We start from the raw sequence: 27058 nt of genomic DNA, 5'->3' as shown, positions 1-27058 counted from the left end.
TTTCTCCCTCTTTTTCTCCATTTCCACGTTTTTTTTGTGGCCAGCCGATGGGGGGGGGGGCACGTGCCCCATGCCCCCGTAGTTACGCCACTGGTTATGTTACTCTCAAAGACTGCAAAAATCTGCAAAAACTCAAGGCCCTATATAGTTTTTTATAGGGCCTTGTAGAAACTGTGCCAGCGCCATCTATCGGAAATTTCGAATAAACTTTATATTCACATACAATATCATTCAAGATGTCGTTCAACTTTGGCAGTACTGGCACATTTGGCGGGCAAAATAAACCATCTTTCGGTGGATTTGGTTCTACCTCAACTGGGACATCAGGTGAGATATTTTATATATCATGACTCGATGTAAATTATATCAATAAGACATCTACCATCTAAAGTTTTTGTACTGTCATGACTCGATAGACTGCAAAAATTTGACCGGATACACCTGACGAAAAATGAGGCCCAACATGCCCGACGCCGTAGGGGCAGCTGCTGTCGCGATCCCGGTGTGCATGATGTTGCGTTGGCGGCGCTAACAACAGTTCTGGATCTGGATGGTTGATGTATACAGTTAAACGCCTGGGGCGGTATTCTGAAAATGTTCTTATCTTAATTTTGTTCTTATCTACGTCACGTTCTTAAATTGGTATTCTGAAAACGTTCTTATCATCTGATATCTGATCATCTTATCTTGCTTTCCATCCTAATTCCTATGCCATGGCTATGGGCATGGCTGCTGAGCGCGTAATTCCGTAAATAACTTGCGCATATAGATCTATAGGAATACAAAAGCGCGCTGAAAAGATAAGAATAAAATCAAGATAATAGATAAGTGGTATTCTGAAAACGTTCTTAACTTTTATCTTTCTTATCTTTCGATATTTTATGATAATATTTAAGATAGCTAGAGCCGAGGTTATCACATCTCATGATGTCTGCGTTCATTCTTGCTCAAAAATTGATGTACACTAGTAGTAACAGTTATTTATCACACCCTTTCTTTCATTCATTCACCCTTTATTTTGCCCGTCTCTTTTTTCTATCCTCTTTTTTCTTTCTTTATTTTTGTTCTCTTTTTTTCTTCTTTCTATGTCTTCCTTTCATTCTCCAGATATATCTTTTGAATCTTTTAATTTCTTCTTATGTTTCATTTATTCTTTATGTTTCTTCCTTTTTATTTTCCCTTTTCCTTTTTTTTTCTTTACCAAGTCTTTATTTCTGCTTTTTTATTTCCCTTTTTCTCACTCTTTTTCTTTCTTTTCTTTCTTTTTTCCTTGCTCTCTACCTTCACTTTATTTTTTTGTAATCTTATTTCTTCCTTATTTTTCTTTCATTCATTCTTTCGTCTTTATATTTTTTTCTTTCTTCCGTCCTGAAATTTCAAATTTTCCTCCCTTATTTTTCTTTGTTTTATTTTCATTTCTTGTTCTTTTTTATCGTTCGTTCGCTCTATTTTTTTTCTTCAAATTTCTGCTTTCTGACACTTTTGTGTCTTAATACTTTCTTTATTTCTTCTTTTTTCTTTCTTTCGCTCATTCCTTTTCCGTTCATTCTTCATGATTTACTCTCTTTCTTTACTTTCTCTTTTTTTCTCTCTGTCTTTCTTCTATTAATTTATAAAAATATTTTTCTTTATTCTTTCCTTTAATGTTCTCGTTTTCTTTTTTTTTTCATTCTTCATTTTTCCTGCCTTTTTATTTTCCCTTTTCGTTCTTTTTCTTTATTTACTTTTTTCCTTGAAACTTGAAGAGTAATTCCTTTCAGCAGCTTCAAAGCTATCCTGGGATGAAACCATTCTGTGTATATCAGTGCGAGGTGCCATGGTGAATTAATTTGAAATTTCACTTATATACATTAAAAGTGGATGTGCACCATGCAAGTAAAAACTGCCTCTTGGTTTACAGCATAAGAGACCCAACAGGAGGCTGCATCGCGCGGATGAATGGCAGCGCAGCCTCTCGAAATACAGCTGGGTTTGTTCCCATTACAACAGGTCCTGGTAGGTGATTCCAAATTTTGATAGTACGTGGGAAGAAAGAGAACTTGTATGCATCAGTGGTTGCTTTTGGTATAGCATATTTAAGGCTGTGATCATGTCGTCCAATATATGTGGTAGGAGGAAAAGGTACAGCAAATAGATGATGATGAATTTTATGGAAGAGGGTACACTGAGCAAGAAGACGGCGTGTATAGAGACTATCCCATCCGAGTGCAGACACAAGGGCTGAGGAAGATGTTGAGGTCCTGTAGTCACCGTGTACAAAGCGGGCAGCTGATTTACTTTACTTACTTTCTTTCTTTATTTTGTGCACATGTCTCAAAATAATAATCAGTCATTGCGTATAAAATGCACATTTCGCGCAGTGCGCCAGAAACAGTGTACGTGCAGCGCCCATGATATTCTCTTGACATAAGGAACACTTCTATTGGTTAAACTGCCAATATAAAGCTCATTTTGATTGGTAGTATCCTAAAATTGGGCGTATTGAAGATAAGAAGGAGGCAGTCCTTACAGAGATAAGAACGCGTTAAGAAAAATTTTAGAATACTGATTTGCAATGATTTTAGCGTCTTCTTATCTCAATGAGGTAAAAGATAAGAACAAAGATAAGAATGTTTTCAAAATACCACCCCTGGTGTGGCTATCCTGTACATTTACATGTAAGTCTAACATTAGATCTAATGCAGATTCGCCCTGGCGACTTGGAGTTGGTCTCTTTATGGACAAGTTTTTGGCATGTAACAGCTCTCGGAAGCTAAAAAATTGGAACTGTGTGTGTCCATTTCTTAACTACACAGTCTATGGCAGAGAAATGCTGAAAATTGATCTAATTTCATTCTTCCTTTTTTGCAGCCAATAATTTGATTTATTTCAAAAGTTACATTTCTGTCAGTCTGAAGGTAATTTCTCTTCAAATTCACAAAGAAAATGTGATATTATCTTGAAATAAGAAAAATATTTTCTTTCACCAGACACCCTAATTTCACTTGCGCGAGCGATCATGTGGACAGATCAGCTGGACGTAGATTTTTACATGCTTGCTACTTGCTAGCCTTGGTGGAGGCTTGAGCCGAGGACTCCATGATGATGTTTTTTTTACTATTTTGACATATACTCTCCATCATGGAGCCTTGAACTGCTTACCATGTATGTATAAGACTAAGAGACTGACCAAACAAAGATGCATTTCCCTAGGAAATCTATCTTATAAGATAAATATCATGTAAATGATGACGATTTTTATTTATTTTTACACCTTCATACGCCTACTGCAGGGCTCCACACTAACCCTTTTTTCTACTGGTCCAACCTATTCATGTCGGATTTCCAGTTTCCAGTAGATTTCCAGTTTTTCAATTTTTTACTGGTCCGAACCTGAAATCTACTGGTCCCCAAAAATAAAGAAAACATTAAAAAAGCGGGAGTTTATTTTGCTGTCCTTTTTTGTTACCCCCCCCCCCCAAAAATGAAGGAATGAAAGACAAAAAAGAAATCAAGACAGAAAGAAAGAAAGAAACAAAGAAAGAATAAAAGAAAGAAATGAAGGAAGGAAGAAAGAAAAAAAAGAAAAGGTAAAGAAAGGATAGATGTGAAGGAAAGAAAAAAAGAAAGAACTACAGAAGGAAAGGAAGGAAGGAAAGAAAGAACAAAAATAAGAAAGAACAAAAGAAATAAACAAAATAAAGGAATGAAGGAAAGAAATGAAACAATAAAGAAAGAAAGAAAAAAGACAGAAAGTAGTGAAGGAAAGAAAGAAGTAATAAAAAAAGAAAGGGTAAAATGAGAGATGGAAAGAAGGAAAAAAAGAAAGAGAGGGAGGAAGGATGAAAGAAGGAAGAAAGGAATTAAGGAAGAAATAAAGAAAAGGTAAAATGATAGAAAGAAGGAAAAAAGAATGATGGAATTGGAAAGAAATAAAGAAGGAAGGGAAGGAAGCAAGCAAGCAATATAAAAGAGGAAGAAAAGGTAAAAGAACAGATGAAAGGAAGAAAAAAAAGAAATACTGAGAGACAAAGAAAGGAAGGAAAGAAAGAAAAGAATTAGAGAAAGGAAGCGAGCAGTAAAAAAAAAAAGGTAAACAGATAGATTGAATGAAGGGAAAAAAGAAAGAACAAAAGAAAGGAAGGAATGAATGAAAGAAAGAGAAAGGGCTGAAAGAAGGAAGAAATAAAAAACAAGAAAGGGTGAAGAATTGGTGGATGGAAGGAAGAAAGAATGTAACAAAGAATGAAGGAAAGAAAGGGTAAAAAGGAGGAAAGAAAGAAGAAGAGATAAATATAGGCTGGATGGTCTCAAGAATTAAAGAAATCAAAAAAGAAATAAAGAAAAATACTTTTTAATAGGATAGAAAGATTGAAACAATGAAAAAATGGGAAATTAAAAAGAAAGAAAGTAACAGAAAATGAAAGAAGAGATGGAAGAAACAAAGATTGAAAAGAAAGAAGAAAAGAAAGATAGAAAGAAAACAGAGGAAGAAAGCTAAAGCTATCATAAATAAATTAACTTTTCTTTTTGACTCAATTAAAATATAGCTAAAAAAGAAAGTCAGAAACCAAGTGTATCAACACACACACATAAATACATATGTGGGGCTGTATTCAGATGATATCACTCGAAACCCGATCTGTTTGAACTAAAACAAGTGAAAATTTCTCCTTTTACTGCTTACAACTGACAGAGTTACCCCAGTTTTTAGGAAATATGGACATTATAAGAGCTTTTCATGAGTGTGAACAATGAATTTTGACAGTTCTGTGAGAGATTTCTGCCAGAGGTTAGCCAAGCTCTGGGGCCAAGCTTCGTTCTTGCAGCCAGTAGGAATTTTACCATGTGGGCTGTGTGGCTGGCTAGGCTATTATGCACACTGTATGTTACCCAAGTAAAAATTACATGCGATTCATTCTGTGTGTATTCTGTGTGTGAATGACAGAAATTAACGGGAGGAAAATGGTTTGCAATTTGAGTCATGGAATATTTTTTTTGTTTATGATGGACCGGTGAATTTGACCATTTCTGGAAAAGTTACTGGCCCAACAATGGTTTTTATTACTGGTCATGTCGGACCCATAAATCTTGCTATTTTTGGAAAAATTGCTGGCCCGACAATATTTTTTACTGGTCATGTCGGACCAGTAAATCTTGCTATTTCTGAAAATCTACTGGCCCGACAGCGATTTTACCGGTCTGGACCGTTGGACCGGCGCTAGTGTCGCGCCCTGCCTAATGCATATGAAGGTTTCAAAAATTGGTTAATATAAAGTTTAAAAATTTAGAATTTCTTACCAGATCGATCTTGTGTAGATCCCTCGATCCGTCATGTCCGTTTGTCAACAAAGCAAATACAATAGGTCTGACCCTTGAACTACTTTGTTATGACGTAGCGATGTTACAAAATGCTGTTTTGAAGAACAATTTTTAGATAAAAACTAATTCTTTAACAAATACTAAAATTTGATTATAAATAATTATTATAATTATTATTTATAATTTATCATTTATAATCACGTAATTTTGTCTTGTTTATCATCGGAATTAAGTCTGCAACACTTTTCTTAAAAAACAAGTCGGGAAACAAAGAAATAGATAAGAAATAAAAAAAAAACAGTAAAATACAAAAGAAAAAAATTGCGATACCATTTTTTTTTTGCAGTACATACATGTATGATCAGGATCTGCGAGTCTGAATAAAAGATTAGCAGTTTTGAGGCAGTATGATAGAGCAAATGTTTCATCTCATGAATGAATTACTATAATTCATTGTTATTTAAAAAAAAATTAATCATACAGCCTTGTAGATTATATCCCACACTACCACTGTGCAAATTTTTCGCAGCGCTTGCGCAATCGAGGGCCAAGATCTCAGCTGCGCAAATGCAAATTTTAATTATTACTTTTAATAATTTGATGTAGAAGTCGGTAAGCAATAATTATCTACTTAACAAACGGACCTCTTTCGGCTCAATGTTGGACGTGATCACATAGCTTTGAAAGAGTGCCATATTTGGAAGGGTGTCGAATTTTCCGCCGTGGGGAATCCCTGCGGCAGCCTTTGCATATTTTCTTGCGATAGATCAAACTTGTGCGATCTCGGCAGAGATATTTCCAGTGGAAATCACTTCCCCCTTACAAGATTTTTGGAGTCCATAATTAGCGAGTGTCATAAGAATCTTTAGAAGTCAAAAACATGGATTTTACTGCTGGATTTCACCCCTGGAATATTTTTTTTAAAGCAACTTGGATCTGCTGTGTGTGCAGTTCAATAGCAGGTATGTTCATGTATCACATGCATTCAAGTCCCTTGCCTGTATGGTTCCCTGTAGCAGGCATGATATTCCCCTCCGAAACAAAAATCTGAAAAGTAGCCAAGGGTGGTTAAGTTCCGGCCGAAGTCCGAGGCGCCCCAGTCGGGGTTACATGTCCGAGCTCTTGCATAGTAAAGAAATCAAAAGTGATTTTCCACTGTGAGTCTGCTTGATAGCTTTATCATTTGACTTAAAGAAGCAGTAAAAAACAGCATGAGAATGTTCTTGTGCAAAATATTTCTCGTAAAAAAAAGAAAGAAAAACAGGTTAATGGTGAAATCATCTTCTACTTTCCTTTTTAACTCCATTCTCTGTGTTACAGGCAAGTGTATTATGTGCTCGCCTTTAATAGCGACACTTTTGTTCACCTTATTTTCGTTAAAAGGGTGTAAAATCGATCAGGATACTATTCTGCTTCATATGACATTAAACTTGAATCTGAAATATCACCCTATTTTTACCTCGCTATTGCCAATACAAGTATCCAATCTAGATTGAATGCTGAAACAGTACAGATATTTGCCCCAAACCTTTCTACAGATAATCAATTCATATGCTTATTATTTTCATTTTTAAATAGGATTTTCCTTTGGTAGTACAACTAAAACAACTGCACCTACTCTTGGCTTTGGGACTTCTACAGCCACCACCACGAGCAGCTCTGCATTTGGATTTGGGATTAAACCCATAGGAACAGCTACAACCAGTACTGGTGGAGGCTTTGGCTTTGGGAGTGGTGGGCTTGGTGGAAATACTCAGACAACTAGCAGTGCATCTGGATTCAACTTTGGAACATCTACAAGCACAGGAGGTATGAATCAATTCTTATCTTTGAAAGTGAAGGGTACAGCTGTTTGGGGATTTTTAGATTACCTGTCATACTTATTCTGGATCAGATTGCTGCAGTGAAAATTCAGGTAGCATTTTAAGTATTAATTTTAACGCCAGCCCCCCCCCCCCCCCCCCCGCTCTTTCAGATGTGATTCTATTTCTGGTACCCAGTATATGTATATCCTTGGTTTGGAAATTTAGCTTCTCGGCACTCTAACTGTAACGTTTTGTGTAAATGTTTTATAGATGCTTGATATTCTAGATCCTGATTTCATTAGTCTTTTGACAAGGCCTTCTGACTTGGCTATATTCTTGGTCAAGTATTGGCTTGGGTAGCAATCAGGAGTCAGGAAATTTAAAAATGGTTGTAATAGGAAGTCCAAGGCAGGCTTCTCAAGGCTCTGTGGCTGAGCTTGCATACAGATCAGGGGCTTGTATTCACCCTGCATTTTGCAAAATAACAGACATGGAACATTGTCTAAAGGCTAGATTATGAGCTTGTGTAATAATTCAAACAATCAATCCACTGCAAACTGCTCACTTTATTGCCAGAATGAAGCCAACAAGAAATCCTTAGTTTACATAATTTGAGTGACTAGTACATATGTTAATGGTACTGTTTTTACTCCAGGCAACTTCAATTTTGGCAGTGGTAGTGGTGGCATCAAGCCTTCCACCACAGGCTTTAATTTTGATCTAGGTGGGTAAAATAGCAGATGTGTAGTCCAGCCTGCCGTCTGTGATCCACTTTGTCTACCCCCCCCCCACAGTTTTGCTATATTGCTTCTTCTTGAGTTCCTTTGCATCTACCTGTATCTTCCATGGTCATAATGATGCTTTCTATTGAAAACTTTGCTTATTTTATGTGTTATTTTGGTAATTTTCATCATTTTGATCGAGCTGCCATGTAGTTCAGTATGCCCTCTGTGAACCACTTTGTTATAAAAAAAAAACACCACAAAAACTCATTTTTGCTATATTGCTGCATTTTGAGTTATACATTATTTTAAGCTTTATTTTTGTCATGTCATTCATCCAACATCACCAAAATATCTGGACACACGCACACAAAAATGGCTTTACAATTTGGTAATGTACTATTATGCATTTCCCATTTTCATTGATGACAATATAGTTCTCCATTTTTGTCTCACCTGCATAGCAGAGTGAGACTATACATGTAGGCGGCGGCGGCGGTGTCGACACCAAATCTTAACTGAAGTTTTTATGACAGCATAACTTAGAATGTATATGAACCTAGTTCATGAAACTTGGCCATAAGGTTCATCAAGTATTACTGAACATTCTGCCTGAGTTTCATGTAACATGACCAAGGTCAAAGGTCATTTAGGGTCAATGAACTTTGGCCGAATTTTGGGTATCTGTTGAATTACCATCATAACTTTGAAAGTTTATGGATATGATTCATGAAACTTGGACATAATAGTTATCAAGTATCACTGAACATCCTGTGCGCATTTCAGGTCACACTACCAAGGTCAAAAGTCAATGAACTTTGGCCATAATGGGGTTATCTGTTGAATTACCATCATAACTTTGAAAGTTTATGGATCTGACTCATGAAACTTGGACATAAGAGTATTCAAGTATCAACGAACATCCTGTGCAAGTTTCAGGTCACATGATCAAGGTCAAAGGTCATGTAAGGTCAATGAACTTTGGCCACGTTGGGGGTATTTGTTGAATTACCATCATACATGTATCTCTGTAAGTGTATTGGTCTAGTTCATAAAACGTGGACATAAGAGTAACCAAGTATCACTGAACATCTTGTGCGAGTTATAGTAATTTTCAAAGTCAGCACTGCTGCCATATTGAATCATGTGATGCAGGTGAGACCGCCAGAGGCATTCCACTTGTTTATGTGTTGCATGTCTGTATGTAGCATTCATAGCATTGTAACAATTTAAGAGTAGTGAATTTGCTCCAGTCACATTTTATATTTATTCATTGGCAGTGTTTCAATAATGTAACAAGTACAAATAATCTAGTTTTAAAAAATCAGTTATTTAAGTATTTCACTTTTCAGACACAAATATTTCCCACCATAAATGAGCAAGCTATATTGTACAGGGATGTGTGATTTGGCTGGGTATTTTCCAAAGAAAATTTTCATAATTGATCATAATAAATATTAACATGTAAAGTTTTACAATGTAACAATGACATTAATTGGATTTGTTTGTACATGATTCTTCTTCATGATTAATTGAATACATGATGTGCACGCAAATAGTCACACTGCTTTAATGTTATGAATGTCCATGTTTGCATTTTGATAGCAATCCGTTGCAGTATACCATATCCACTTTTAACATTTTTCTTTCTGATGGGAAGAATTTAATAGCTCATGGTGATTGTTTTATTCTGTCTTAAGCTTTTGAACTTATTTGTAATCTTTTGTCCAGGGTTCGGTGCCAAGCCAGGAGGATCATCTCTCTTTGGTGGGGGTGGCTTTGGTCAAACTGCTACCTCTAGCTCTAGCCTCAAGTTTGGTTTTGGTGGTCTTAACACAGGAACAACAACTACAAGTAAGTGTAAAACCCTTGATTTGAATAATCTTACATTATTTGTATGTTGAAATTGTCAGAACACACAACATTCCATGACCCCAGGCATTGATTGATATTGTGCTCTTGCTAGTTTTGCATGGTTTGTACTTATCTCTTGAAGAAAATATTCATAAATTAAGAGCAGCAGATGTTTTCAAAGAAATAAAGGAGAAAATTTTTACAGCATGTAACCATGTATAATTGACTGGATTGTGCCTGATGAGACAGCATGTGCTGTGTCCCTATTTTGTCAGGCAGGCTGAATGCGACGTTGTCTATGAATGTCATTTCACTTTGGGTGAGTTATGACCCTACGAGGTTAATACTCTTCATCATGTATAATCTAAATTAAAGCATTTTTGTGTGGCCTGCATAGCAGAGCGAGACTATAGGCGCCGCTTTTCGTCCGGCTCCGTTGTCAACATTGAAATCTTAACCAAGGTTAAGTTTTCGAAATGTCATCATAACTTATAAAGTACATGGACCTAGTTCATGAAACTTGGACATAGGAGTAATCAAGTATTACTAGTAATCATTACTGATTATCCTGCCTGAGTTTCAGGTCACATGACCAAGGTCCATATTCCTTTACGGTCCATGAACTTAGACCATGTTAACGGAATCAGTATTGAAATCTTAACCAAGGTTAAGTTTTTGAAATGTTGTCATAACTATGAAAGTATATGGACCTAGTTCATAAAACTTCAAAGGGTAATAGTGTATCACTGAAGATCTTGCTTGAGCAGGTTACATGATAAAGGTCACTTAGGGTCAACAAACTTTGGCCATGTTGGGGTTATTTGAGGAATTGTCATAATTTGGAAATTTTATGGATCTAGTCCATGAAACTTGGACATAAGATCAATCAATCAAGTATCATTGTACATCCTATGCGAGTTTCAGGTCACATGACCAAGGTCAAAGTTCATTTAGAGTCAACAAACTTTGGTTATGTTGGGGGTGTTTGGCTAATTTTCATCATAACTTAAAAGTTTATGGATCAAGTTAATGAAATTTGGACATAAGAGCAGAAATGTATCCCTGAATACCCTGTGCGCGATTCAGGAACATGGCCAAGGTCAAAGGTCATTTAAAGATCAATGAGCTCTGGCCATGTTGGGAATATATGTTGAGGTGGCATCACAACTTAAGTTTATGGATCTAGCTCATGAAACATCGACTTAAAATTGTCTTGTAAAACTAAGGTTTGTATAGGAGAGATGCACATGATATGCAGGTTGTTGAATACTCTTTTTTTTTTTTTTAGCCAATCTCCCAAAATTTTTTGGATTAAAATATAGTTCTTCAAATCATAGTTGTTACATTATTTCTTGGCATTTAGGTGGATTAGGTACTGGATTTGGTGCTCAGCCTCAGCAGCAGCAGCAACAACAACAACTAGGTAGGTACAATAGTAATGTAGTTACCTTTGATGAAGATGATGATATTCTGCACAAAATTACTATAAGGCTGGCTTCTATGGTATTGTATCGAATGATAACCAGTCATTGCTCAAACTTTTGTTGACTGGTTCCCCGATCTTTTTTGTTTTACAGAGCTTAGAAATGCTCCGATCACCTTGTGTGGTTGATGTAGCATAAAGAACGATATCTTTAAAATGCTTTAGGAATACAGATACAGTTGTGCTCAAAAGTTAGACACCGTTCTCACTACCTTCCTAAAACTAGTTTAGTGGAAACTAGTTTGACGTGTAGTAAAAGTGGTTGAAGCGATCTTGGAAGCGACCTTCCAAACCGGTTCAGAAAACCACCTCGCGATGTAGTTTTCAAGATCGCTTTGCCTCGTTAAACAGGTTTTAGCATGAGGACATAACTGTTCTTCGGAAAGCAATCTTCGCACATTTTGAGCGCGCTACTCCACACGACAGGTGTAGAATGCCTACGCTGCGGTTTTGAATTTTGCATGAAAGCTGTCACCCCACTGACAGCGTTTCCATGGCAACAAGATCGCTTTACGTGAAGTGATTTTGAAAAAACACTTTCGTGTGATCAAGTGGGAACGATAGCTAAGCGATCTTCCAAATTGGTTTCCTGAATCGATTTCCAGTGAACTAGTTTAAGAAAGCGTAATAAGAATGGCCTCTTTGTGAACCCCACCATAGAATGCACTCCTTCATGCTGAGTGTCGAATGTAGACAACAACACTACAATGTTCGGCAAGCCCAGAGAAACAAACTCTATTGAATTTTAACACCTGACTTCACAATTCAATATCTAAAATATGACAGAATTTGAACGTTTTGAATATGTTCATATGAGCATTACTGTGTATCATTAATTACCCCTGTCATTAGGTTCCGGCTTGCCTGCTTGCCGTGTATGCACAGTAAGTACTGTACTTGGATTCATCTGGCGATTACCATGAGAGAGTTGGAACCTGACGCAATGTCACTATTTTACGGCAATGTCACTATTTTACGTCTCTTCATTATTCAGGTGTTGACAACAACCTTGTTCTGCTCGCTGCTGCTCTATCTGTACCTAGTATCTATGGAGATGAAAGGGATAACCTACTAGCCAAATGGAATCAACTTCAGGCATTCTGGGGGACCGGTAGTGGGTTTGTAAATCAGAATACCACAGTCAACTTCACTCCAGAAAACCCCTTCTGTAGATTCAAGGTAGATTCTGTAGAATCAAGATACACATAGATACACATACACATGGGTACGCATACACATAGATTAAGGGTGAAACCAATTCAGGGTTTACATTCACATATCACTGCTATGACAATATACATTGTTCAATTTTCATTAGTGAAGGGATATAACTCTTCCATGCTACACATGTTTTGAGGCAGGTGTTTCAAAGCAGTAAAGATGCTTTTAAAAGAAAAGTTAGTGAAGATGGGAACAGATGTTTTGCTAAGCATAAGCATTATTACACATAGATTTCTGTAAGAAAAAAGATATATATTCACTATAGGGTGAACATTATCTTTTCAGTCAAATATTTTTTGCTACTTACATGTAGGGCATGCAGAGATCAATATACGTGTTCCAGAAAATGGAAACCAGTTATAAGAGATTGGCATCACAACAATTATGAAATGATTTCAAATTGGCACTAATATTCATCATTCTAATCTGTCTAGACGGTTGGCTATAGCGTCAAGCCGACAGCAAAGACAAAAGATGGTCTGGTTGTCTTACACTTCAAGAAGAAAGACACTGAAATCAGGGCTCAGCAACAACAGCTGGTAGATTCACTCTACAGAATCATGGGCAGTAAACCAACTCTGTCTGTATGCGTAGAGGATGTCAGACCCCTTCCTGATGATAAGTAAGAACCCCCCTTTGACTTATCCACATAACCTAGGGCTTTATCTTTTTTTATTTGTGTACTCATATTCCACCTTTTATTTTTCTGTATGTGAATGTTTAATATCTAATGGGAACAAATATCTGCATTGTGGATGTTAATTAATTCAGTGCAATAAATTCATTGTGTTTTCTGTATTCCACTTTGGGGTCATTCCATCTGGATTCACCCAGTGGTTGCACCCGACCATCTCAGAATTCGTTGTAATTTGATACACATAAAATTCAACATGGCCCAAGCACAAAACAAAAAAAATTAGTCCAATCGGTCCGTCGGTTCTCGCGCTACGGCCCGCCCTTTTCTCCTTGTTTTGACAAAAATGGGCGTGACCTTCAACTTTCAATGGCCATTGCGTCGTAACGTGTTGACCAATTTTCACAAAACTGGTACCATTTAATAGGAAATTCAGAGAGGAATCCAAAACATGCATCAAATAATGTATTGAAGCAATTTATCAGGTCATGACCTTTGACCTTAACTTTGACCTTGAGTTTGACCCCCGGACAAATAATTTTTTAACTTGATTTTCGTGTATGTTGATTATTGGTATGATATTGACAAAATATGTTAAAATCAATGATGATATTTTATTTCTTCACCTTTAAAAACTCTTCCAAAGATACCATGAAATTTCACTCTAGTCCCACACGCTGATATTCATGTTAGTAAAGTGTTTACCAGTTACATGATTTCTTCCAATCTTAAGTTACAGTATGCAAACACATGAAAAGAAATTAAGCTTAATCAGTTCACAAATGAAACATCAAATATTTATGCTCATGAATAGGTATCTGTTTAGGCATTTTGATGCTCAGCAATATATATTCATTTTGATGTTCGGCAATAAATAACATATATATATATATATATATATATTCATGTTAGTGAAGTCTTCACTTTTATCCTCAAAATATATATATATATATATATATATGTATATTTATTATTTATTATTATTATTTGTTTGGCGTCACCTGGGCCTGGGAGGCGAAAAGCGAACTGAATCACTGTGACCCGCAGGTCTCTCCTCCCGATATAACTGAGTCTCTCCTCCCGATATAATATGATTTATATGATTTATATTGCTGAACATTAAAATGCCTAAACAGATACCTATTCATGAGCATAAATGTTTTATCTTTCATTTGTGAACTGATTAAGCTTAATTTCTTTTCATGTGTTTGCATACTGTAACTTAAGATTGGAAGAAATCATGTAACTGGTAAACACTTTACTAACATGAATATCAGTGTGTGGGACTAGAGTGAAATTTCATGGTATCTTTGGAAGAGTTTTTAAAGGTGAAGAAATAAAATATCATCATTGATTTTAACATATTTTGTCAATATCATACCAATAATTAACATACACGAAAATCAAGTTTAAAAATTATTTGTCTGGGGGTCAAACTCAAGGTCAAAGTTAAGGTCAAAGGTCATGACCTTATAAATTGCTCCAATACCTTATTTGATGCATGTTTTGGATTCCTCTCTGAATTTCCTATTAAATGGTACCAGTTTCATGAAAATTGGTCAACACATAACGACGCAGTGGCCATTGAAAGTTGAAGGTCACGCCCATTTTTGTCAAAACAAGGAGAAAAGGGCAGGCCGTAGCGCGAGAACCGACTGACCAATTGGACTAATTTTTTTTGTTTTGTGCTTGGGCCATGTTGAATTTTATGTATACCAAATTACAATGAATTCTGAGAGGGTCGGGTGCAAAATTGCACATTCATTGGGTGAATTGGCATGGAATGACCCTTTGATCATTCTTACTTAGAGATGTTAAGAGCTTTGTGCATGTAGCACTGTCACAAGCACGTTTATAGCTTACATTTTCAACTTTGTACTCATTCTTACAACAGAAGGAATATGCTTTGAAAAAACCCAGATTTTTATTAGGTTTAGTAGGCAAAAAAGTGAAATAGCCTGAAACACAGCTGCACTGGTGAAAAAAAGGAAAAGAAGAATGTACAGTGGACTGTGAAGTGGCAACAAAGGGTGGAGTTGATTCAAATTAACCTGAGTTTAAAAAAAAGGCCTATTCAAGCCTACTTAAAGGGGAATGAAACCTTTGGAACAAGTAGGCTTGTGTGAAAACAGAAAAATTAAAGAAACAGATCATCGAAAGTTTGAGAAAAATCGGACAAATAATGAGAAAGTTATAAGCATTTGAATATTGCAATCGCTAATTCTATGGAGATCCTCCCATTGTCAATGCGACAAGGATGTGTGATGTCACATGTGAACAACTTTCTCTTTGATGGACTACAAAATACCCTCAAAATGTCTCTTTTTGCTTTTTCTTATGGCGATACAAACTCTTCATCCATGATGTATTCTTTGAAAATCTGTATTACATGCCCTCCTAAATAAAGAACACATGATCTACTGACAGATGTGATGAAAGAGGCAAGTCAAGTGAAATATATACTAAAGTAATGGGGAGAGTTGTCCATAGCATTGGTGATCACAATATTCAAATGCTCATAACTTTCTCATTATTTGTCCGATTTTTTTCAAACTTTCTTTGATCTGTTTCTTTGATTTTTCTGTTTTCACACAAGCTATCTTATTCCAAATGTTTCATTCTCCTTTAAAATGTATTTTCATCCACAAGATGTCACGTAGAATATATATATATCCTAGATGATTAAAAGTGTACATAGTATGAGTAAGTAACATTTGCTCAAGTTGACCTACCATAAGTTGTATATTGCCCTGGTCATAGCATTTTTTTTAGATCAGATTATGCAAACCTGTGTTATTTACATCTTCCAAGTTAATTTTTGCCTTTTCTTCACGTTGTACTTGTTCTTGTTCATTGTAGATCGGAGGTAGTAATCTACATCTTGGAACGTCTTCCTACTGGTGCTACCAAACGCATCCCATCAACAGAAACCTTTGCCTTCTTGAACAACGCTAAGATCAAGCAACAGCTTGGTAGTTTGGGGGTTGTTCACATGCAACCAAGACAAGCATTGACACAGACTCAGTTAGAGAACTACCTCCAGAATCCTCCTCTAGGTAAGTTCAACAAATGTTGGTCATGAGACCTTTGACATGCAGCCAAGGCAAGTGATTTGATAGGTTCAGTAAGGACTCCTTCACCACTGGTTAAGCATTTAGTTTCAAATTTTTGCACACATGGCAAAATCTACAAAATTGCATCGTGGAAATTATATGAGCCATTTTAATGCTAATTTATGTGTGAAGTTTATGCATGAAATCAAGAGGTTTTGCTTTAAATCAATGAGTAGAGGTTTCCTTTTTTTCAGATACACATAATAGCCGATTTGCATTTTTGTGTCTGTGTATTCTGACTCTAAGACACACTTGAACTCATACTCTGTCTCGATCTCTACTCAAGAAATGGCCATGACTGCTTGGCTTGGAGTCACAATCACAACTGACTTTATTCTCTATACTAAACTACAATATATCATTCACTGTACATAATATTCTGAGGAAGAATTAACGAATGGAGATGAACTAGGAGTTGTTCATCAAGGGGGCAAAACAGTAATGTCAATGTTTACACAAATGGTCTGGGGGATCGAGACATGATGAAAGTGTGCTTGGGAACGGAGATGAAACATCAGTTGAAATAATGAGGCATGAGGGAATGAGTGAATAACAATGACAGACTGAGAGAATGGTTTGAAGAAGAATGAGACGTATGTGAACAAAATAATAATAATCTGCTATTAAAATTACAATTCTTCAATGATTTTTGAATGCATCTTTTGCTCTGTCTTATATTTTCAATAAATAGCTGGCTCTACTTTTGTGATCTTAAAGGCTACCGCACACCTTACGACCCGACTGGTTGGCGACTGGCTTGCGACTGAGTGAGGGGAGATGAATCGCAAGGCAGTCATAAGCCTCGACACCGCACACCTTGCGGTCCGATCTGCGACTCACGCATGCGCTTTTTGCTTTTTGGCATAGCATCTGAGAAATTGCGCTTACTACTGCGTATGCGCATTGTTTATCATAATACGCGTTATGCAACTCTGCTGTCTGATTGGCTGGAGGTTGGATTGAGCTTGCGATCCAGTCATAAGGATTCAACATGTCAAATCCTTCTGATTTTCCTTGCGACTTGTCTCTGACCGGTCTGCGACTGTGAAGCTGACAAGTGCTTTGACGTCACCTCTCCCCTCACCCAGTCGCAAGCCAGTCGGCTACCGGTCGGGTCGTAAAATGTGCGATGGCCTTAACAGTGCAAATAAGAAAAAAATGGATTTGGGTCTCACAAAGGAGATGTTGTATCATCCTGACAATGCATTTTAAGAAATAAATTGCAGTGAGAGTTATTTTTTGGGGGAGGGGATGGGGGCATTTAAATTAGAAACTTAATTTCAATGTTATTTTTTTTTCCTTTTAGGTTATGACCCAAGACTATGGAGGCAAGCTCAGCTTGATAATCCTGATCCAGATAGGTAAGTTACAGTATAAAATAAAAAGCTAAGGAAAATTCTGATATTTTCCACAAAAAATTGTCATAATTAGAGACATTGAGGCATTGTTGATAATGTCTTTCTCCTCATATATCTTCCATGAGTCTTTTGCTGAAAATTTATTCTTAAAGAAGAGTATAGTTGAGAATAAAGCATTAACTCCCTTTCTTGCTATAGCTTAATACATACTTGTAATTGTGTACAGGTCTTGGCCAGGCTTCGTGTTATGACAAATGCGTGATAGATAGAATAGATATTGAGAAAGTAAACGTTATAGAGGCGTTTTTGCAAATTGTAAGTAAATTCACTCTAGGCTAGGTTATTAGTTGGCATATATTTTCCTGAATTGAGCCTGTATAGTATGGGGATTGTAGAAATAATATTTTTCATTTTTCAAAGATAAATTGACTTGTGGGTTAAAACCTGACGGGTCAGCGGGTCCTGCTTGCAAATTATTGGATTATACGGGATGGTACGGTTCGGGTTTTCACTTGCGGGTTACAACATTAATGTACATTTTTGTCGAATTCTGTTATATTGTAAGAAAATTTTCAAATTGATTTCTAAAATTGTGATCAGCAAAATGCAGATGTAATTTTTACGAAAGTGTATTAGGCATGTGCTTTAAACAGTGATGGATGTGGATATGTCGTGAATAAGTAACTCATTTAGTTTGTAATATTTTTCTAATTCTTATGTGCATATTCGAATTCTAGGCTGATCCCAGTCCCACTTGTTGGATTTGATGTAATCAAGACAAGATTAGAATATCAGCAGCAAGAGACACAACAGCATCAAGCAAGACTGGATGTAAGTATGCTTTAAAAACAAGTTGACAATGACTGTCCTTCCACAGACTTTACACTCTGTATAATTGATAAATTCATTTAGTATTTGAATTGTTTGGAAAAACTAAGAGATTGATATTTGTAAGATTGCATCATTAATTTTTATCAATATTGTCAAGTTTTGTATTTTAGAAATTGGGCATTGAGACAAAAAAAATTAACAAACAGTTTCCTTTTCTTGGGTCATGCTACATTTTAATGTAACTTAACTTATTTTAATATGAGGTGTACAGGGAGGATTAATAGCAACTGCTATCAAAACATTGTTTTGACTCTTGTTTGATGTTGCTGTGGTTTGCTGAGATACCACTAGAGGTATTTTAATAATTAAGTTTTATCATTGTCTTGAAAATGATTGAATTATGTGACATCATAAGAGGGGCATTACAGAGCTGCCAAGTAGTACGGATTTTCAGTATTTAGTACTGAAAAATGAGAAGAATACTGATGGTTTCATGCAAAATAATGATTTCTCAAGTTTCAGTTTTATGTGTTGTCCTATGGTATTTCTTTGAAAATACTGATTTCCTTGCCGAAATACTGATTTTCAGCTTTAAAAATACTGAAATGTTCTTGTTCAGGTTGGCAGCTCTGGCATTACCCCGATTCTCTAATTTCTTTCATTTTCGTGGTCTTAGATTATTGCACTGTACAGTGGCATATCCTGGTAATCTGCCAACCAGTATGCTTTAGGCGTATTTAGTACGTTTTTCAACCAAAATATGGCAGTACATTTTTTATTTAAAAATATGATTTTTGTAAAAAAAAAATCTGATTTTTTTTTACAAAATCGTAATTTATTGAGAAAAATCACCTCTATATGTCTCTATTTCATAAAGCATACACAAGTATGGTTATTAGATCAATGTAATTTCAGGTAACTTGTTTTTTTTTCAATCATTTTGTTAAAACCAGGGTGTTTCAATGTTTTTTTTTCATCTGCAATAGCAGTGGGCATTTAGCTTGCATGCAGCTTGAGCACTGCGATGAGCGAGTGCGCCAAGAATTTTATCATAAAATACACTGTTAGGGGGAAAAATACAGTTTTTTTTTAATCACAGAATACAGTTTTTCATTCCCAAAGGTTGGCAGGTCTGTATCCAGGTAATCTGGCCTGTGCCCCCCCCCCCTTTTAAGAGACACCAAAAACATATTTTATGGGAATATGTTATGCATATGCAATTGAGGGCCTTTTTTTTGCTTTTCAAATATTGCAAAATGTCCCCCCCCCCTTTGAAAATCCTGGAATGTATTCAAAGGGTAAATTAAAAAAAAAGAGGCAATGTTTGATATTTCAATGTTACAAAGGCAATGCTCCTGTGTACATTTAAATGGACAATGAAACATGCTAGGGGCGTTCCACGTACCATTTTCTAGAGATGCTTCCTCAAGCAGACTAAATGATTGATATATTTGTTCTTTGATTTATTTATTTGTTGATAGCTTGTAAGCAAAGACTTGGAAAAATTGCAAGAGCAGCAGGACACATTGCAGGCGAGGATAGCAGAGAATAAGAGAAGACATCTAGAATTATCACATAGAGTTTTACAGGTAGGTATAAATGGAATTCAGATGATGATCAACAAGAAGTAGAGGAGGAAGAACATGTTGATAGTAGATTACATTATCAGACTGAGCCGAGTTTATGCCCATCAAACCATGGGCAAGTGTTTTGTTGAGTGTGTCGATGTGTAAACTATGGAAAACGCAAATTTTTCTTCTTGTTTTACCCTCATTAATACAACAAATAAGCCTATGACAATGGAATGAAGTAGCATCAGAGATAAACTACCTGTTATTTTAAGAGTTTTATGGCAGAAGTGGAATTGAAATGATTTGTTTTTACTCCTTCTGATATTAAGACCTGCTCCCCTGAGAATTAATGTAAATCAGTGCATCTTCCAGATGAGGGCTAAGTTGCAACACAATTGATTCCAAAATGTTTTATAAGTGCTCTGGAGCACTAGTACAGTGATTTTCCATTTATCATTAACTCAAAATGGAAATTTTTTTTGTTCTTTACTTTTCATGTTAAATTAATTGAATTTATCGTTGTTTTCTATATGTTCTTGCTGTGTACAATTTTTTAAGTGACAAAACAGTATTTCCCTATTAACTCAATTTGAAACAGGATTAAAGGGTTTCATAACTGGAAATTAGATTTTTTTGAAACAGCAAAACACTTTGAGTTGATTTTATAAACCTTGCAGAGTAAAGTTCTAATTTTTAGGAGATGGGAAAATGCTGATAAGGAAATAGAATCGGGAATAGAAAAGGGAGTAGATGATAAATGCCAGATCCTCATTTCTGTTTACCACTGATTATCAGGTCATGGCTCGACAGGAGGTCCAGAGAAAACAAGGAGTGTCCATTCAGTTAGAGGAGGAGCATCTTAGAACACAGCTTGAGGGACTGATGGCAGAGTTAAATGCACCAACCCAGATGAAGGTAGGTTACAAAATATGTATGACAGATCATTTTATCATTTCATCTTGGAAGTTTTAATCGAGTAACATGTAGCAAGATTTTTTTTTCAATATTGTAAGCTGTAGAATCTTTATTCAGTATAGATTTTTTTCTTTCATTACCTTTTTTGTTTTCTTGAAACATGTCTATATCCATAAGTATTTTATGTGATATGAAACATAAGATGTTCAGGGCTTGCCAGGAGGTTTAGCAAAATGATGTATAGTCATATTCTGGCTTTCACATGAGTAATGTGGCATATTCTAATTGAGATATTAGTCAGAATTAATCTTGGAACCATGAAATAATATCAGACGAGCTGTAGCATTTGTTTTAAGCTCACTCTGACTGCCATGATTGTTCAAAATTACTCAAAGACGTGAATTTGTGTACAAATCTAATGCAAATAGTGTTTTTATCCATAATTTATGAATTGATAATTATTTTTACTTTTACTGATTAAATCAATTTAATTCATTTTGTTTATGTTCAAAATAAAGTCCCTGACGATGTCCATTGAAAAACCATAAAAATAAAAAAGTAAAAAACAAAGAAATACATAAGAAATTTAGAAAACAGTGAAATACCTAAGAAAATAAAGTTCATTTGATCAGATTCCTATAAAGAGTCTGAACCAAAAATTAGCATTTTAGGGACATTATTTAGTTAGACATACTTGATTTTACACATAAATAAGCATAATTAATTAGCAGTGAGATTTTTCACAGAATTTGATCTCATAATTTTGTAGATCATGCCATGGGTAATGCACATGCCAATTTTCATCGCAATTGCGCAATCGACGACCAAGACCTTACAGCGACCTACCATTGAAAAATCGTGGGGAAATCAGGGATTCAAGTCTGTCACTATATAATGATAGTCTGTTCCAAGTGCTAGGATTTATTGCCCTATTTCAAGTTTCGCTCGAGAAAACGGCTTATGATATGAAAGAGCAATTTACAAGGCCTGCTTTCAGACTGCATACCTGTTGTGTAATAGACGCTGGCATGTCTGGGAGGTCTAATAGGAGAGCGATATTTAGTAGACTAACCAACCAGAAGTATACTGCAAGTTTCCATTTTGAAACATGTCTTTACAAAGGATATTTGTTTTGTTTTAGCAATCAAAAAGTAAATATGATCACTGCATCGGTTAAATTTGTGCTTTTGTCCGAACTTTTATCGCATTAGTCCGACAGGCTCTCATGACGGACGGATTATATCATGCAAGTCAATTGGCCTTTTGCAAATTTCGTATTGATTCAATTTGCCCATGATTTGTGAATGTAAGGTCGCTTTAAGGGGGAGCTGAATCAGCCCCTTCCTCCTGTCTTTCTAGGCGTCAAAATAGCCCTGTCTATTTAGGGTTAAACCCAGGGTTAAAGTTGGTCATTTGATTAGTGTGTGGAATTTAGAGCGGAGCAATTGTCTCTGGAGCAGATGTCATAAAACCCTTTTAACCCTAATACTCCAAGGGTAATTCAAAGCTAAATTTATGAAAGTCCTTTTATTTTTTCTAATTCATTAATTTATGCTTATTTATGTGAGAAATCATACAATTTGGTATTTTTAAAGGAAATAAAACTTCTTGAATAGCAATTTTTGGTACAAATGTCTTTCATAACCCCCTCATCAATTTCTGAAAGAAAAAGATGTTGAGGTAATTATTTCTTATGTATTTTATTGTTTTTCAACTTTCTTGTTGGGGGGAGGCATTATGCCCCCCCAGGAGTATTACAGTTAGGAACAACTAATTACAAAAGATTACAAACAGTCATATGATATTGTGCAAAACCTTTTATATATTATCTCTCCACCATGAATACATTCAAAGATCATCTCGTTTTGTTTCAGGCTCGTCTGAATGAGATGTTATCCCAGATCCGTTTGCAGAGTCACCTTCCATTCAGTCGTAATAGTGAGCAGTATTCTATTGATTCTGATCTCCAGTATGAAATTAGACAGGTGAGTTTACAATACTCTCAAAGTATTTTTCATGTTACATGCACGCTTTATAGTGTTATTAATGGGTTCTTACTGTGATGTCACTTATACGCATTTATCCTGAGAGATTGGTCAACCAAAATGTAGTCAACCAAAATGTAGTCAACAACATTTGAAATGCTGAAGGGTCTATTTTTTGTGTAGAACTTAATTCAGCTGTCTTGTTGAAGATTAACCAACCACTGTTTAAAAAAAAAATGTAGTGAAAGACTGACTGAGATCTTAAAAGAAAAAAATTATCGTGCAGAGTAGCAATTATGTGAGATGGGGAGCTTTTTGTCTCAGTCAATTATGATATTTTGGAGGTAATAGTACAGAAGTAGATTGTTGATTGTATTACACACACTTGGTCTACTCTCTCTTTAGTATCATCCCACATGGTTTAGTCTGAATTCACCTACAACCACTTTGTCTACTATCTATTTCGTCTACAAACTGTATTCAGTCTAATTGCCAGTTAGTTCATGCACCATTTTGTGTAATTTCTAGTTACTCTACACTCATTTTGTCATCTACAAAGCTCATAATGATAAGTAGATGAATGGGAACTCATGGCATTAGACTGAATGGCAGTTATACTAAATGGATATTAGACCAACTGTAGTGTAGATTAACTGCTTGTAGTCCCAAGTGAATTCATATAAACCAAGTACATTGATTTTTGTGTACAGCAAGGACTGATCTAATAATATTGTTTAGTGTGATTTCCCATGTTTTGTGTTCCACATCCATTTTCTTGAATAGAAATTACTAATAGTTCCATCATTTTATAAAATAAAGATACAAATGTGTTAAATTTTATGAGTTATCAACACTATTTTGATTTTAATAATTCTTCATCCCTCTCATTGAGGAATGCCAAATCTGATACACAAACCTGAAGTCATATTGAAGCCTATTTTTAGCCCATATATTTGAATTGTTTTTATGTGTATAGTAGGGTGTACACACATGATTCTATGCACATATTCAGACTTTCATATGATCTCTAATTGTATATTTGTCTATCTTTGAATCCTCAGCATCTGAAACAACAACAAGAAGGTATCAGCCATCTTGTGGGTATCATCAAAGAAGACTTGGAAGATTTAAAACTCATTGAGAGAGGGTTGGAAGAAGCAACCAGTTGATCATACATCAATATTGACTCAAATTACAATGGACTCTTGAATATCTAAACTGCAGTGGACCACTCTTATGTTTAATATGACTAGATGGAGGTTGACAAGAGATGCAGCTCGTGAGGAACTGTTTGTAAGCTATCAATTTGCAAGCTTTCTAGTGGACTGCAATGTATTGGGTAATTTTTTGAAGCAGTTGACAAAGCATACAGTGGTATATTTGTGGGGGGTTTCACATGACCATGCACATTTAATAGCTCATTGATGTCATCTGTATGCATGCTTTCATGGCTGAACTGAAGCAAGGCCGACACCGAATTTGGTGCAAGTGACTGTACATGTGATTATATGCTGCATGAATATAATGTGGTTACTTGGGGAATTAATCTTCTATAATTTTGAATGAAAGGAAATCACAGACTCCCTGCTTGCAGAATCAAGCCAATTGAGAACACTTTGTGACTTACATGTATAATGTGGTGTTTCGTATAGTGCTTATTCATAGACATGTCACAGTCTGTGGGTGACTAGCAAAACAAGGATGAACAGGTTCAAGAAATCTGCTACAAGCGATGAGTTTGTTGATGTCCACTGCTTCAAAAGTGGTAGTCCACTAGTGAACACATAAATCAAAAGCTCAATAATTTTACATGCTGCAACTTATTGTACAGAAGGCAACACAAGCCACATGAATGTTATGCATTGGCACTTTTGATTCCTTTACCAATGAAAATATGTTATGCTTGTTTCAAATTTAGTCAGGTGCTTCAATGTAGAGCCTTCATGGGATTGCTACACCATATTTTCTTTTTGAAACAGAACTTCCTATATCATGGTCTAGTATGTTCATCAGGAGATTATTCTGGACAAAATATATGATGCAGTTATAGGTGCCAGTTCATGATTAAAATTTGAGCGAGCTGTTGACACCATCTCTGCATAAAGCATTAATTGTTTGCTGATGTGTGATATCGGTATGGGTGCTGAATTGCGTAGCATTCTGGAAAATTGACCTCCCATTTTCCAACACCTTATCTGTAATAGGGCTAGCAAGCTTGTGCAGGTATTATATTAAAGGTTCACTTTTGATTAATTTCCTACAAGGAAGTCTTTTCCACAGTGGGTTCAAGTCATAAATCAATGTCTATTTTGTTAAAGCAATTTAAAAGTTCATGATGAAGCCATGCGATACCATCTCATAAACGTGTTATACTATGTGTTACATACAAATATTGTATAAAATCAAGTGGATAGTCATGCATTCATGGGGTATTTATTTTACTTTATTTTTTTTCAATTTTTTATTCAAGATTGGGGTCTACATGTACCTTAGCATTCCACGTAGTCACTTTAAGTAGCTGTAAAGTGTTTTTGATTAACTGTTGATGTAGTTCAGTCAATGCTTCACAACCAATAGTTCACAGTGCTCCGTTGGGCATAAGAGCTTTCTCAGGTTGGCTGCAGGGTCAGCCAAAGTAATATCCAATTAGAAAAAAAAATGTATCTGATGTTTTGTCGTATATCTTTGATTCAACTCAACTGTTGTCATATCAATTGCAATTCAATTTTACCCCAAGGTAAAAGTGAACAATTTTTATAATCACATGGTAAGGAAATTTCAGTATGAAAATACTGAGGAATGAGGGTATGTCTGGGCCTTGTACGCTTGATTTTCATGATAGTGGAGCGTTGTGGCCCAGTGGATTAGTCTCCGGACTTTGAAACAGAGGGTCGTGGGTTCAAGTCCCATCCATGGCGTAATTTCCTTCAGCAAGAAATTCATCCACTGTGTGCTGCACTCGAAATAAGTACCGGCAGAAGTAATTCCTAAAAAAAGCTGTGTGCGCCTGAATCGGTTGCCTAGCTTAGCCGGGGTAATAATAGCAGTGCCTTTTTAAAGCGCCATGAGCACCGAAAGGGGAACCTGCACGCTATATAAGTAGGCACCATTATTATTAGTATTATGATTGATTAATAAGCTTTGTGTTAGGGTCCCCTGGAGGTCGTGTTATGAATCAGAGCATCACCATCCATTTGTTCTGTTTTCTTTATAGTCTGCTACTTTTATCATAATTTTTCTCTATTTAGAATACTGCAGTGTAGGATAAAAACCTAGAGTGGGCATCTAGAGTTTTAGAAGCACTGACCTAGGTTACCATGGTACACTGTAATTACCAACTGTAAATGGTAAATTTTTGTGAAATTGGGCTAGAAACAATATTACATGGGTTATACAACCATCTCCGGGTTCCCGTAACACAAAGGTTAGCGATTGATCATACACTTGATTTTAATGCTTGATTTGTACGGTACATTGTAGTCAATTGTAAAGATATTCTTCGCCAATGACTGCTAAGATTTGTATTATGGGCCCCTGGTCAGAAGTTGGGTTGCAAAGTAAAATTAAGAACATCATTTCACTTTTATAGAGTGCTTTTAAGCACATAAAGCTTTTCAGATGTTTTCAAATACATCTGAATATGTGCTTTACAGATATCGTAGATTATTACCCCCCGTCATACAATCCCGACATGCCCGAACACAATGTTGCACTTTCTCCACACCCTCTGGAGCATTCCAGAAAGAGTTTCAAGACTCAATTGCAAGACATACTGCATAGGCTTTTGAACCTTACTGGGAACTCATTTAACAACTTGGTGGAGAATTGCAAAGAGTGGAGTGCCAAAAGACAAGAGGCATCTGTCTACTTGAACAGTAATAATAATTTTGTGTGAGCAGAGGCAGTGAGATACAAGACATCATAACGCATAGGAACTCTAGTTGCCTCACTGCAGACAAATCACTTTCTCTTTGAAAAATAATAATTTCTTTGAGTTAAACCGTATGTCAGTTTATCAACTTATCTTACAATGCCTTGACTAAAAATTTTACTGAGCTACCACCATGCCTGAATGAGGCTGTGCAACTGTACAAAATGAGTTCTACATGAACCTGAGTTTATCTTTGTATAAGTTTTCACTGTGTATAGATATGCCAATGAGTTTGTATAATCCACTTCATTGGATCATGAAATGAAAGCTTTATGAAAACTTTGTAATAATAATTGGAAAAAAATATCTTTGAAAAATACATGTACATAAAAGT

General features: G+C 35.9%; 1 protein-coding gene across 1 annotated transcript; it reads left to right on the top strand.

The window, feature by feature from the left end:
• The first annotated feature begins 228 nt into the window (after positions 1 to 228).
• On the top strand, positions 229 to 27058 carry LOC121410841 (nuclear pore complex protein Nup54-like). The gene is made up of 13 exons (XM_041603166.1): positions 229 to 327; positions 6880 to 7110; positions 9560 to 9682; positions 11046 to 11105; positions 12160 to 12344; positions 12821 to 13008; positions 15880 to 16076; positions 17440 to 17494; positions 18229 to 18322; positions 19804 to 19911; positions 20689 to 20808; positions 22683 to 22793; positions 23855 to 27058. The coding sequence occupies exons 1-13, from the start codon at positions 237 to 239 to the stop codon at positions 23960 to 23962; spliced, it is 1671 nt and encodes a 556-aa protein (XP_041459100.1). The 5' UTR covers positions 229 to 236; the 3' UTR covers positions 23963 to 27058.

Source organism: Lytechinus variegatus, chromosome 1 (genome assembly GCF_018143015.1).
Source record: "Lytechinus variegatus isolate NC3 chromosome 1, Lvar_3.0, whole genome shotgun sequence".
In the NCBI taxonomy this organism is placed as follows: domain Eukaryota; kingdom Metazoa; phylum Echinodermata; class Echinoidea; order Temnopleuroida; family Toxopneustidae; genus Lytechinus; species Lytechinus variegatus.
The sequence above is the reverse complement of the archived record's forward strand: the minus strand, read 5'-3'. Positions and strand labels throughout refer to the sequence as shown.

Excerpts from the sequence above, each read along its gene's own strand:
- LOC121410841 (XM_041603166.1), top strand. The coding sequence starts at position 237 with ATGTCGTTCAACTTTGGCAGTACTGGCACATTTGGCGGGCAAAATAAA. Across the intron at positions 7,111-9,559 it reads AACATCTACAAGCACAGGAG|GGTTCGGTGCCAAGCCAGGA; the intron begins GTATGAATCAAT and ends TCTTTTGTCCAG. Across the intron at positions 11,106-12,159 it reads GCAGCAACAACAACAACTAG|GTGTTGACAACAACCTTGTT; the intron begins GTAGGTACAATA and ends TTCATTATTCAG.